A 15,757-nucleotide genomic window follows, 5' to 3' on the forward strand; every position below is an offset into this window, starting at 1 on the left:
AAGCCAATTACAGTAGCAGCATAGATATATGCCAATATCTCATGTAATAATAATAAAACATGGATAACATTTTGTATCAGCAACAATTACTGGGATTCTGTAATTATATTTTCCTTTTCTTTGTGCTTAAGCTAATAATATCAGCTGCCTGGTACCGGAGGTGAGCGCAGGAACGTTCCCGGTCACAGTGTACATTGCAGAAGCTGGATTTGCAGTATCCAGTGGTGTAGACCTGACCTTCACCTACCAGATCACTGTCTCCTCTATTGCGCCCTCGTCAGGAAGCCTTGCAGGTAACAACAGACCCAATAATACTCTGTAAGAGTTAGAGATCTATGGCCCTAAACAAGTAAGGACATGATCAGGTACGGACTAATGTGACCAGGGGCAGAAGTGCATCCTTGTCTCCCAGTACTTACCTTCTTGACTTCTTTTTTGCAAAAATCACCATAAAGTAGGACCCTGATTAACTCTGCTGTAATCAGGATCTCATAATTTCTACTCATGTCCCCCTTGAAAAGAAAATAAACCTCATTGTCTTAGGCTTTGAGTGAACCCTTATCAGGAATAATATACATTTAACACTAAAACAGAGTAAATGAACGTACATTGACAATGCTAAATTCTTTTGTCGTATAAACAACCCTTAATGAAGTCTAAGAACACTGTACGCTGTTTACTTAAGAAGTACCGTAAGGGTACGCTAGTTGCGTAACGATCGCTCAGCCGAAGGCGAGACGCTCAAGCGTCACGTTCGCTCACGGCCCAGTGATCACAGGACAACACGTTATTGGCTATGACTAGAGTAATGATTCGCTACGGCGTAGCGGACGCTCGAGACCACGAGGAGATCACCAGCGGCGCAGACGCTCACAACGCTATACCTTTATGTCTAAACCTTTTATCAAAGTAATACACAGAATACCTTAATGTGAATACAGGGTGTAAGTGCAACCTTGTGTAACCTGACTAACTACAGAGCTGCTTGAGCGTCACCGACGCTCAAGTGAACACTTAACACTATGAGAAAAATACACAGATACCTGTTTAGGGTCCAAAGCCTATTATCTGTATTATAACTATTATACTCGCAAAAAAGAATCACAGTACAAATGATACACTACAATATAACAGAGACTTCCTAACCAAATAACTATACAAGAAATACAATACAATACTATGCTGATCTAATACAATACGATAATAGTCAATGGGAGATACAAGAGAAATAGAAGGGAGAGAGAGAGAGAGACGGAGAGAGAGAGAGAGACGGAGAGAGAGAGATTGGCTCACAGTAAGACAATGATTACGGAGAGAAAACTTACGCACAAAGGGTATGATCGCATGCGCCTCGATATCCAGCTCCCGATTATCAGCAAGAAAACCGTTGATGAGAGTGAAGTTGGATATGGTCGGCCTGCCTATTTATGCCCCACACACAATGCAATCTCATAGTCCCTACAATCCCATTGTCCATTGGACGAAGGAATTCGGCCCCGCATCATAACAAAAGGTCATAGGTTGATTCATACAGGTGGGCTGTGACGATTTCCAACAGCTCAGGTGGGTGGGAAACTGGGTTTCCCGCCGCATACCTGAGTATGAGTAAATAATAGAAATGGACATAAACTTCTTATGTCCATAACTATCCGCACGAGCGATTAATACGCTCCAAACCAACACCGGAATATTGTTAATTAAATACTCTTCCGATGGGTACCAAACACTGCTGTATGATTCCTGTTAGACCCCTCGCACAATACAAAGAGGGATTCCTCCGTTCAGGGACATTCTATATTAACCAAACTTTCAGAATCTATCAAAGGGACCATGGTCTACAAACTACATTAATTGTGAAAATATGTAACGAATGAGTCGCACGCTACGGCTACATAAACTCTACCGTAAATACGCATACCGTGCGTCCGCACGCTATTGCGGGTATGCGCCTTCACGGGAGAGCGTACGCATGCGCAGCGCAGACCAGTGTGCGGTGCAAATATGGTAGTGTGCATAGAGATATTTTTCTGACTTTGACAGTCCACCCTTTGGCAGTCAATAATAACTGCCACCTTCAAAACATTTCAAAAGGAGAAAAATATAAGTCAGGGGTTAATTGATTTTCATGGTGGGGAAAGGAAGAAGAGTGGAGTAGGTGTGAAGAGGGTATGACCTAGTGAGAAAGCAGAAGCATGTGTGTATGAGTCCATGTTTGGGGGGTCATGTATCATCGTGCCGTACGTGTGGTAAATCAAGCTTCGAGGTATTGCGAAGTATACATTTGAATTCCTTCTTATCCCGTGGTACAGGTCTGTGGATGGGCTGTCAAACTTTACCGAGCTCTTTTTTCGGATTTTGAACAAAATGGGGAGCACATTTTAGTTGATGATACATGAATGGGGGAATATGTGATTGCTGATATCTGTGCCTGTATTCCCTATACTATGTGTGTCATTACCTGAGGGTTGTAGAAATGAAGAAAAGACATAATTACGGTAAATGCGGGGGTATTCTATGTCAGGGAAATGTACATCTGTTGTTGAAGTTTTGTTCGGTATCTGTTGAGAGTCGTCTTCTTTGCGCTGTATTGCTCCTTGGGCATGAGCAAATAGCTTTGTCAGTGCCATCAGATTTACAAAAAATGTTGGGCTAGCGTGAGTTTAAAAAATACTAGGGAAACTGGGGATCCATGGCAAAGTTCATCAAGTGTCCATATCATAGGTTGTCAAGACTTCATCTTTGGTGCTTGTCTGTTGTCTGTATAGCGTCTCGTCAACTTCCTCGTCCAAGGGGGTCTTTGTATCTTGGAGAAAAAGCAGAAAAACAGGTGAAAGAAACGGACCTTATAATCGCATTTTCATCACATCATGGTTTCTATCATTGGGTCATAAATCAAATCCAGGTTAATTACGGTTTCCTCACTCCTCAAGCTCATCACTTTTGTACTTTGTTTGCACCTCATTAAAGCCTGCCCGCATCTAAATATCAATCCAATAGATATAACAACACCTAAGATACATAGGAGAAACTTTCCAACATCCATCATGACTCCTTGAGCCCAGTCTCCTAAACCGGAGAACCAATTTCGCGGGTTCAACCATGACACCCAACTAGTCAGCTCATTACTTACAGCGGCAAGGGTGAGATTGTGTTTTCGGCGAAATTCCCATTTTAATTGGAGAATATCGTCCATCTTTTGGTCTATGACCTCTACCGGATCCTCGGTGCTATTTGTGATATACGTGCAACACTTTATGCCGTACTGTGTTGCCAATGTAACACAATATCCGCCTGTTACTGCTGTAAGATAATTAAGAACCATCCTATGCTGAACTAGTTCTGTTTTATAAGCTTGAAGTTCTCTTCCAGTGTATCTGAACGTGTCATCATACATTTCAGTGATATTATCTAACAAATTGGCGAGTGCGGAAATGTATCTATAATTCATCACTCCTCGAGCGGTGCGAGTGAAATCTAACGCTACCAGAACCTGAATCCCGGTGGATTCATGGATAAGATCAGAGGCCGGATGCTCTAACCTTTCTGACAGTTGTCTTTTAACTCGGTGCTCGTAATGAGTGTGAGTATAAGGAGCTTGGGCACCACGGTGTATGTCCTTCATTTTGTCATGTGTAACAGTCATCACTTCAGGCAATACTTTTCCAATATAACACAATCCTTCAGAGTTTGGGGCAAGCCACTTGTACGCCTTTCTCCCGCATATGAAATATGCATCATCGGGGAGAACATATGGGACGGAGAAGGACATTACCATATTACACACCTTCCAGGTGAACTCTCCTGACCCTAATTCTTCCATCTGCTTAATGCACGTATCAGACTGTACGATATGTGCACAGTATCCTGGTGATACTTCTCCAACTCTAGTAATCCTATTCCCTAAGGTATATCGATACCGGAAAGATTTTCCTCTACTGGCTATGTGGCGTACAAGCTCTGTATCTGTAGGCATTCTATCTGCTCTGTGTGAAAAGGTCATGGTAAGGTTGCTCCATGACACTTCCCAATTTCCCGGCTTACGAGGATTGGAGATATTAAAACATAAGAGGGACCTATCCACATGGTATTGGTGGAGCTTCAAACTAGGAGGGCTGGAGATGTTAAACCTCCGGTCCACCGGTCTCCCACCACTTAGCTCAAGTACCTCCCCTAACGTTAAAGGAAATGGTACTAGCCCTGATTTGCTATGACCCTGAGGTACTTGAGAGCATACCCAACAATCTGTTTGGTTTAATACGTTACCCACTAAGGAGTGATAGTCACTCAATGGATGCCGGTCCATATGGATATTAAAACTGGATTGGCATTTCTTTATGCACCCATCCTCAATCAAATTGTCACAGAGCCTACAGATACAGTTTTCTTCAGCTAACAATCCATCACAATTTCTTCTATCGGATCGTTTTCTGATACTCGCCTTTGCTTGTTGGTTTGGTTGATCTTGGAAAACTACGCCTCCATCATCATAATCGGAACCCATTCCAGAACCTCTCTCGACCTCTATGGTACTCTCGCCGGAACAGACTGCTCTGGTCAACATCATGGTTAACATCAAAATCCGGATCACAGTCTCTTGGGGCAAGTCCATCTTTGAGGAGGAAATAGAGAAGGATGAGAAGGGGGAAAAAGAAATTTTAAGGGAGAGGGGATGGGAAGTGGAGAAAAACAATAAAAGGGAGAAGGGAGTCGACAGCTGCTTTCGGTCTTCAAGGCTCAGGTGCCGCCTCAGTCCTCCTGGAACAGACACTCCAGTGATACAACCTCTACCGTCTGTTCCTTATCACGGGACTTCTCTGGATCAGCAACCTTTTTGCAGTGGGATGAATGGACCCAAGTCTCTCTCTCAGCAACCTTCAATGCTGTGGTGCTAGTCAATAAGACCTGGTATGGTCCTTCCCATCTATCAATAAGACAACCTGAGCGTAGAAAATTTCGTATCATTACATAATCCCCAGGTTCAATGTCATGACAATTACTATCTGGTAAATCAGGAATCACCAACTTCAGATTATCATTTTGATTCCTCAACTGCTTACTCATGTTAATCAAGTATTTTACAGTTACTTCATTGTTACATTTCAAATCATCCTGAGGGTTAATCATGACATGCGGTTGTCGACCAAACAGAATTTCAAAAGGGGACAGGTTAAGAGGGGACCTGGGAGTGGTTCTGATGCTATACAAAACAATGGGTAAAGCTTCTGGCCACGTCAATCCTGTCTCTGCCATTACTTTACTCAATTTATTTTTAATAGTGCTGTTCACTCTTTCGACCTTCGCGCTCGCCTGTGGACGGTACGGAGTGTGCAGCTTGCTATCAATACCCATTAATTTACACATTCCTTGAAAGACATCACCGGTAAAATGGGTACCCCTATCACTTTCAATGATTCTAGGGATACCATATCTACATACAAATTCCTGTACAATTTTTTTTGCTGTAAACATAGCGGTATTTGTAGCTGCTGGAAATGCTTCGACCCAATTCGAGAAAACATCTATACAAACAAGTACATATTTCAAATTTCGACATGGGGGTAATTGAATGAAGTCAATTTGTATTACCTGGAAAGGGCCGCCGGCAGGTGGGATATGGGATGGTTCTGTAGGTATTGCTTTTCCAATATTCTTTCTCAGACAGGTAAGGCATGACATTGCTCTTTTACCCGCATGAGAGGAGAATCCTGGGGCGCACCAGTATGCTCTTACCAATTTGCACATTCCCTCCTTGCCTAGATGAGTCAACCCGTGAGCTGCTTCAGCCAGGCATGGAAGATATGCTCTGGGGGCCACTGGTTTACCATGTCCATCCGTCCAGAGCCCTGAGGACTCCTGGCCATATCCCTTTGCCTTCCAGACTGCCTTTTCCTGTGTGGAACACAAATTCTGCATCTCACACAACTTCTGTGTGTTGATGGTTTTGAATACCATCAGTTGTGTGGTGTCGGTCTGTATGGGGGTAGCAGCTGCAAGCTTTGCGGCTTCGTCTGCTCGGCTGTTACCAAGGGATACTGGGTCTTGGCTATATGTATGTGCTTTACATTTGATAACAGCCACTCTGTCGGGTTCCTGTATCGCTGTTAGAAGCCTTTTTATATAAGCTGCATGCGCTATCGGTGTACCAGCTGCCGTCATGAAATTTCTGAGGCGCCATAGGGCTCCGAAATCATGTACTACCCCGAAGGCGTATCTAGAATCGGTGTAGATATTGGCTGACTTACCCTTAGCCAATTCACATGCTCTGGTTAGGGCGACCAGTTCAGCAACCTGGGCTGAGTGAGGTGGACCTAGCGGTTCCGCTTCTATGGTGTCTTGGTCATCTACGACTGCGTATCCAGTACACAAGTCTCCCGAGTCTGACTGTCTGTGACAACTACCGTCCGTGTAGAACGTGAGTTCTGCATCTTCCAGTGGATTGTCACTGATGTCAGGCCTTGCGGTAAAATTTTGGGTCAAATATTCCATACAATCATGTGCATCTTCCTTTGTATTAAATCCTCCTTCCCCATCACTCTCACCTTCCACCCTTTGTGTCTGACCAGGCACACCTGGGAGAAATGTTGCAGGATTTAATGCGCTGCATCTCCTTATGGTGATGTTTACTAGGGCCATTAATGCCAATTCCCATCTTGTAAACCTTGCTGATGAGACGTGTCTGGTTTGGGCAGAATTCAATAAGGCAGATACTGCATGTGGTGTATGGATTGAGAGGTTGTGGCCTAGCACGACATCTTCGCTTTTTGTCACTAGCAATGCTATCGCCGCAACGCTACGCAAGCATGTGGGGAGGGATCGCGCTACCGTGTCTAGCTGAGCGCTGTAGTATGCAACTGGCCTGCTGGCGTCACCGTGCTTTTGGGTTAGTACACCTGCTGCGCAACCAGCACTTTCTGTTCCGTATAGTTCAAAGGGTTTCCCATAGTCTGGCATACCTAGTGCTGGTGCCTGCGTTAGGCACTGTTTGAGTCTCTCAAATGCTGTTTCGGATTCGTCTGTATGCGAGATCCTATCAGGTTTGTTTGAGGAGACCATTTCCTGCAAAGGTAACGCCAATATGGAAAACCCTAGGATCCAATTACGGCAATACCCACACATTCCTAAAAATGTCCTGATCTGTTGCTGGGTTTGTGGCAGTGTCATGTCTCTAATGGCTTGGATTCTATCAGCGGTCAGGTGTCTCAGTCCTTGTGTTAGACAGTGTCCCAAATATTTTACCTTAGTTTGGCATAATTGCAACTTGTCTTTGGAAACCTTATGTCCTGTGTCTGAAAGATGAAACAGGAGCTGTTTCGTATCCTTCAGGGAAGCTTCCAGCGAATCTGAACACAGTAGTAAATCATCTACATACTGTATCAATACTGATCCACTCTCCGGTTGGAAAGACTGTAAACAATCATGCAAAGCCTGAGAAAATATACTTGGACTGTCTATGAAACCTTGGGGTAACCGAGTCCACGTGTATTGGACTCCTCTGTATGTGAATGCAAACAAGTATTGGCTGTCAGGGTGCAGAGGTACCGAAAAGAATGCGGAGCAGAGGTCAATAACAGTGAAAAATTTGGCAGTGGGAGGAATTTGCATTAGGATGACAGCTGGATTAGGCACTACGGGGAACTGACTCTCAACTATTTTGTTAATCCCCCTCAGATCCTGCACTAGCCTGTAACCCCTCCCCCCACTCTTTTTAACAGGGAAGATGGGACTATTTGCTGTGCTGGACGTTCTTACTAGAATGCCCTGTTGTAGCAAGCGCTCTATTACTGGGAAAACTCCTAACTCCACCTCTGGCTTCAGAGGATACTGTGGGATTTTTGGAGCTATCCTACCATCTTTTACTTGTACAACTACTGGAGCTACGTTTGCCATTAATCCAGTGTCCTGTCCATCTTTTGTCCAAAGTGACTCTGGTATCTGAGATGTCATCTCTTCTATTTGGGATGGATTCCAATTTGTCATAATGGGATGTGACATTAATTTTGATGGGGAGTCTAACATGTCTCGTACTTCCTGAGCGTGATTCTCAGGAATGTCCAAGAATACACCTTCAGGAGTACAATAAATGACGCAACCCATTTTACATAGTAAGTCTCTTCCCAGGAGATTGGTTGGTGCCGATGCAGCTAGCAAAAACGAATGCTTGGTATGCAAAGGCCCTATTGTAATCTCGGCTGGTTTGCTAACAGGGTAGTGCTGGACTACTCCTGTTACTCCCATGGCTGGAACTGTCCTACCAGTGGTTCTCATGCCCACTGTCGAATTTATCACTGACTTGGCCGCCCCTGTGTCTACAAGAAAGTTTAAGGTTTTACCAGCTACATTGATTGTAATCTCTGGTTCACTTCCAAGACTGGCAATCAATTTAACTGGCTGCAGATTACAGGTATGGCCACACCCCTATTGGGTATGTTGACCTCCCTGAATCCCGTTGGCAGCAACTACTTGTGGGGGAGTTAGCTGGGAACTACCAGAGGCATGCCAATCTCTGTTCGGGGGGTATCTTTTTGTTTCCCCTGTATGTGGCTCAAAACTCCGCCTCTGTGGACCCTGCTCCCAATGTCGTGTGTCGTGTCGTTGTCTAGGGGGTTGAAAAGATCTTTGTACACTCTTTGTTCTACAGTCTCGTGCATAGTGTCCCTGTTTGTTACAAGAAAAACATGTTATTACACTTGACTTACCCACAGGATTCGGTGGTACATACGCAGGCTGCCTTGTGGTCAGCGCCTGTATACTTACTGACATCAACTGTTCACTTTGCGACTCCCTGTGTCTAGTGATGTTTCTGTCGTGATCAATAGCAGCCTCTCTCAATGTGGACACCGACAGACCTCGCCAACATGGTTGCGTGGTCTGAACCCTAGTCTTTAATGTTTCCTTTAAACCATCCATCAGTACAGATACTGCTACTTCTTGGTGGTTTGGGTTGGTCCTAATGTCTTCTATTCCAGTGTACTTTGCCATTTCTAATAGTGCCCGATGAAAATATTCTGTTGCCGTTTCGGACTCTTTTTGTCTAATGGAGAATATTTTGTTCCATTTAACAACGGCTGGGAAATACTCCTTTAGCTGTAAATTTATCCTTTTTACGTTATCTTTGTTGTACACATCTGAAAGTGGTACATCTTTATCTAGTCCACAATCGGCTAAGAATTGAACTGAGTCGACATTTGAAGGTAAACAAGCTCTTAGCAGTATCTGCCAATCCTTGTTGTTGGGTTCTACAGTGTTACCTAGATCCCTGATGTATTTTTGGCTAGCAACTAAGTCTTTCCTGGGGTCAGGAAATTCGGACACTATTGTTCTTAATTCCATTCGGGAAAATGGAGTGTACATGGCAATGTTCCTTATGGGAGTGGCTCCTGATACATCTGTTTTCCCATTGGGAACTGCTATTACTCTAACAGGGTTAACTCTAACAACCTCATTCTGTGTAGATTCTACAACTTGTGGTGAAATTGTTTCGGTATAATGCATGGTGCCGTACTTACCCGTTGACACGACCTCACCTATCCCTCCGCTAGGGGCCTTCGCTAATCTCGTGGGTGTTGCTGTGCCTACTGTGGTCTCTGCTATGGTGGCCGCTAGAGAGAGAGCTGAAATTGTTGCTGGATCGTCTTCTTGATCACACTCCTGAGGAAAGTTCAAAACAGGGTACAACTTGCACGGGTTAATACTTGCATGAGTTACTTGGTTAACATCATTAACATTTACAGGGTTACTAAGTGTTTGTGTTTTACAACCCAGTGCGTTTCTCTCCGTAATCAACTTCTCTCCTGCTATGTATGGTGGTGGCGGGGCTGTGGCTATCAGTTTCCTGACTGCCCCAGATCCCGCCGCCAGAGCCAAACCTCTCTGTATCTCACCTTCCTGGTGCCATAACTGTAAATAATCATGATGCTGAATTCGTCTCTTTGTTGATTTTACGAGACATATCCTCCTCCTTAAATTTTGTAACACTTCTGGACTGAAGCTACCTATTCTTGGGAATTTCTCCCTGTCTTGTACAGTCATTCTCTCCCATTCATCACATAAAACCTCTGTGTGACTTCCGTATTTTTCACACATGATGTACCTTGCCGACCCGACTGGTCGGTTCTCTGAATCAACCCGAACCGAGGTTGATCGCCCCCTACCTGAACAATTGGCCCCCATAATCTGCAGGTGTTGCTTACTACTCCTTTGATCTTTATATCACGGTCTTCAGCGAACCCTTACAGCAAACCAAATTATTCAAAATAGGCCGGCGGTGGCGGTTTACCGAGTACCCCACTCACTCGCCCACCTCGACCAATACGACCTGATCACACCGATATGGTGCTGGCGTACTCGATACAGGGCCCTACCAGAAACCTTCTGTTTACTGGAACATACGAGGGTTACCCGCAGGACACTTACTCTTTCCAGTAAAGGTGGGGTTGTTAGATAGTTCCTGAGTGACCAGCGAACTTCCCTTTAAAAATAAAAAATTACACAAATCACGTCAGAATGTACAAATAGCGTTTGTGACCACTTTACTCTAATGGTATTAGGTCAGATTACTAACTACTGCACACAATTACGTGCGGTACAATCGTTCAGTACATAAGCACTACCTGTTATGTACTGAGAGATCAATGGAATCGAAAATTGCGGCTGCGAATTCCTTCAGCCAGAGCTTCCAATGGCCTATATGGGTTTTAGCACCAACCCCCGGGGTTGTGCTTCTTGTACCTTTATAGCGGACCTTCTTGTACCTTGTGACCTCCTGGCCTTGTTACCTTGTGACCTCCTGGTCTTGTTACCTTGTGGTCCGCTATACTCTAATGCTCAAATATTATTTAACCAGGGATGCCTCCCTAGCCACCGTATATGTCACTTACACGTATGTCCTTTACGAGTACCCGATTTCTTTTTTGGTTCAACCTCTAAGTTATATAAACTTATGTATACAAAAACACACTCACTCAACACATGTACACTTTCGTTTCTATATCTATTTCTGCGCAGAAATTTTCTTTAGCCCAGCTGTGTTACCAATTAGGAGCAGGATCTGTTAAACTAAATTTCAAATTTTCCAAAAATAGATTTGCGTTATTTACCGCGTCGCGTTATCTACCGCTGTGCGTTACTTATCGCCTTATCACAACTTGAGCTACGTGGGCGTAACCGGACGCTACGTTGCGTAATGTACGCTGCGTGCGTCTGCCTTTGGATTGCGTACGCTAGTCTTTGTTAGAGACACGTGTACGCAAAACAAAAGATCCACCGTAACACAATTTCTACTTTTATTAATGTAGATGATCCCTGATCATCTACCGCACACCACACTGACTGCCTTATCTCCCAGACAAGCCGTGTGTTGGTCTATACTTTAACTATTATCTCTACTGTGAAATAACAGCAAATCTCTTTTAGTACTTTCTATCAACTATAAAAATTGGCAAACAGGAATAGTGATATACGAAATTGAAAAAGAAATGCAGATATATATGTATGCGTGCGTGTATACGCAAGACAGAAGAGAAATAAACAGTTTTAAAAGACACAAGCGTTTTGTTCTTACTTCCGGTTCCCGGATTCCTTCAGCACTCTTTTTCTAAGCGAAGCAGACGCTTATCCCGTCAGCACTGCGAGACAACCTCCCACCCTTTGCTGGGGGATAATGTCTGCTGATCTACCTAGTGCAGATATGAGAAGGACAGGACGAGTCCCCAATTGACAATGCTAAATTCTTTTGTCGTATAAACAACCCTTAATGAAGTCTAAGAACACTGTACGCTGTTTACTTAAGAAGTACCGTAAGGGTACGCTAGTTGCGTAACGATCGCTCAGCCGAAGGCGAGACGCTCAAGCGTCACGTTCGCTCACGGCCCAGTGATCACAGGACAACACGTTATTGGCTATGACTAGAGTAATGATTCGCTACGGCGTAGCGGACGCTCGAGACCACGAGGAGATCACCAGCGGCGCAGACGCTCACAACGCTATACCTTTATGTCTAAACCTTTTATCAAAGTAATACACAGAATACCTTAATGTGAATACAGGGTGTAAGTGCAACCTTGTGTAACCTGACTAACTACAGAGCTGCTTGAGCGTCACCGACGCTCAAGTGAACACTTAACACTATGAGAAAAATACACAGATACCTGTTTAGGGTCCAAAGCCTATTATCTGTATTATAACTATTATACTCGCAAAAAAGAATCACAGTACAAATGATACACTACAATATAACAGAGACTTCCTAACCAAATAACTATACAAGAAATACAATACAATACTATGCTGATCTAATACAATACGATAATAGTCAATGGGAGATACAAGAGAAATAGAAGGGAGAGAGAGAGAGAGACGGAGAGAGAGAGAGAGACGGAGAGAGAGAGATTGGCTCACAGTAAGACAATGATTACGGAGAGAAAACTTACGCACAAAGGGTATGATCGCATGCGCCTCGATATCCAGCTCCCGATTATCAGCAAGAAAACCGTTGATGAGAGTGAAGTTGGATATGGTCGGCCTGCCTATTTATGCCCCACACACAATGCAATCTCATAGTCCCTACAATCCCATTGTCCATTGGACGAAGGAATTCGGCCCGCATCATAACAAAAGGTCATAGGTTGATTCATACAGGTGGGCTGTGACGATTTCCAACAGCTCAGGTGGGTGGGAAACTGGGTTTCCCGCCGCATACCTGAGTATGAGTAAATAATAGAAATGGACATAAACTTCTTATGTCCATAACTATCCGCACGAGCGATTAATACGCTCCAAACCAACACCGGAATATTGTTAATTAAATACTCTTCCGATGGGTACCAAACACTGCTGTATGATTCCTGTTAGACCCCTCGCACAATACAAAGAGGGATTCCTCCGTTCAGGGACATTCTATATTAACCAAACTTTCAGAATCTATCAAAGGGACCATGGTCTACAAACTACATTAATTGTGAAAATATGTAACGAATGAGTCGCACGCTACGGCTACATAAACTCTACCGTAAATACGCATACCGTGCGTCCGCGGGTGCACGCTATTGCGGGAATGCGCCTTCACGGGAGAGCGTACGCATGCGCAGCGCAGACCAGTGTGCGGTGCAAATATGGTAGTGTGCATAGAGATATTTTTCTGACTTTGACAACTGTATAGCAATGAAGCCAACGTGAACAATATGTCCAAATGAAGTGCATCGTCTGGAACAGGAGAGCCAGATGAAACACACCAACATGTACTATAGGTCCAGATAAAGCATGCCATCATGAACAATAGGTCCAGATGAAGCACGCCAAAAAGAACAATAGGCGCAGATGAAGCACGGCAACATAAATAGTAGGTCCAGATGAAGCATGCCAACATGAACAATAGATCCAGATGAAGCACACCAACATGAACAATAGGTGCAGATGAAGCATGCCATCATGAACAATAGGTCCAGATGAAGCACACCAACATGAACAATAGGTGCAGATGAAGCACACCAACATGAACAATAGGTCCAGATGAAGCACGCCAAAAAGAACAATAGGCGCAGATGAAGCACGGCAACATAAATAGTAGGTCCAGATGAAGCATGCCAACATGAACAATAGATCCCGATGAAGCATGCCATCATGAACAATAGATTCATATGAAGCATGCCATCATGAACAATAGGTCCAGATGAAGCACACCAACAGGAACAATAGGTGCAGATGAAGCACACCAACATGAACAATAGGTGCAGATGAAGCATGCCAACAAGAACAATAGGTGCGGATGAAGCACACCAACATGAACAGTAGGTCCAGATGAAGCACGCCAACAAGAACAATAGGTGTAGATGAAGCACACCAACATGAACAATAGGTGCAGATGAAGCACGCCAGCATGAACAATAGGTGCAGATGAAGCACGCCAGCATGAACAATAGGTGTAGATGAAGCATGCCAACAAGAACAATAGGTGTAGATCACAGGTTCTCAAACTCGGTCCTCAGGACCCCACACGGTGCATGTTTTGCAGGTCTCTTCACAGAATCACAAGTGACATAATTATCTCCACCTGGACCTTTTAAAATGTGTCAGTGAGTAATGAATTCACCTGTGCACTTGCTGGGTTACCTGCAAAACATGCACTGTGTGGTGTCCTGAGGACCGAGTTTGAGAACCTGTGGTGTAGATGAAGCACACCAACATGAACAATAGGTGCAGATGAAGTACACCATCATGAGCAATAGGTCCAGATGAAGCACGCCAGCATGTACAATAGAACCAGATGAAGCACGCAGGCATGAACAATAGGTCCAGATGAAGCACGCAGGCATGAACAATAGGTCCAGATGAAGCAAATCAACATGAACAATAGGTGCAGATGAAGCATGCCACCATAAACAATAGGTGCAGATGAAGAACACCAACATGAACAATAGGTGCAGATGAAGCATGCCACCATAAACAATAGGTGCAGATGAAGAACACCAACATGAACAATAGGTGCAGATGAAGTACACCAACATGAGCAATAGGTCCAGATGAAGCACACCAACATGAACAATAAAATCAGATGAAATACACCATCATGAACAATAAAACAAGATGGAGTACACAATTATGAACAATAAATCAAGATGAAGCATACCATCATGAACAATAAAAGCAGATGAAGCATACCAACAGGGCCGGCGACAGGGGGGTACAAAGGGGACAGCTGTACCAGGCCCCAAGGATCAGAGGGGCCCCAAGTATATGCTGATAATTACCCGGCACGGATGTGAGCCATCTTGTCCAAATAGGGCAGCGAGCTGTAGGCAGTGTGGCCACAGCCAGGGCCGGTTCAAGCCCGCCCTCCGGATGGCGCCAGCGCCCTCCCGAAGGCGGCGCCCTGGGCAAAAGTCCTGCTTGCCCATGGCAAGATCCGCTACTGGCCACAGCCTTAGAGTGACAGGAGCCTCTCGCACACAGTGACTGTGCGGAGCGAGTGTGCATCTGCTCTTCCAGGATCTGCTCTGTTGCAGCAGTTATGGGACATGGCAGCAGCTCCGCTGGCCAGTGTTCCTGTGCCCTGCATTGGCCTCTTCTGGTAGGGTCAGCTGTGTGGTGTTCTGGTCTGGATACTGGGGAGTGCAGCGCAGGTGAGTCTCTCCCCAGAGTAAGAGTGGGTTGGTGATGGGGATACTGGGCTTTGGGATGGGCTGGAGGAGCTGGGAATGGTGCATGGAGTCATTGGGGAGAGACAGATTGTGGGGTGTGTGGGAGAAAGGAGAGAGGGAGACGCAGACTGTGGTGTGTAGGGGGGAGAAAGGAGATATATACATATTTATATATTTGTAGCTACTCTGTTCGTTTCTGTCAGTCTGTGAGTGCCGCAGTGTTTTTGATATATATATATATATTAACAGTTTCTCATATAGCACAAATTCTGTCGTGCTTTAATAAATACATATATATATATATACATCTCATCTGAGGGGGCCCCAGAGGTATCACTGTATGGGGCCCCTAGATTTCTGTTGCCAGCCCTGCATACCAACATGATACAAAGTATGGGGTGGTATCTGTCTATGTACAGGGCGCATATAGGATAATTATAACATGGAATACATCCCTTTTGTTATTTGTGAAGACGATGTATCCTTCATAAGGCAACTCGGAGGTTTCCTTGATTATTCTTCCCTCCTCTCGTAGAGTCATACAGTGATCCCGATGTTCCTAAAAAACAAAGGTAAAGGAAAAATGTGTAGAGCAGTTTTTCACCCGTTAGGTTATTTTCACA

At 44.5% G+C, this 15,757-nt stretch overlaps 1 protein-coding gene across 1 annotated transcript in view; it reads left to right on the forward strand.

Moving 5' to 3' along the window:
• Positions 1–15,757, forward strand: part of PKHD1L1 (PKHD1 like 1) — a 330,520-nt gene that overhangs the window by 73,510 nt on the left and 241,253 nt on the right. Inside the window, exon 29 of the mRNA XM_063925269.1 lies at positions 132–293. Within this exon, the coding sequence (XP_063781339.1) occupies positions 132–293 (162 nt within the window). The remainder of the gene's footprint in view (positions 1–131; positions 294–15,757) is intronic.

Source organism: Pseudophryne corroboree, chromosome 5 (assembly GCF_028390025.1).
Source record: "Pseudophryne corroboree isolate aPseCor3 chromosome 5, aPseCor3.hap2, whole genome shotgun sequence".
In the NCBI taxonomy this organism is placed as follows: Eukaryota; Metazoa; Chordata; class Amphibia; order Anura; family Myobatrachidae; genus Pseudophryne; species Pseudophryne corroboree.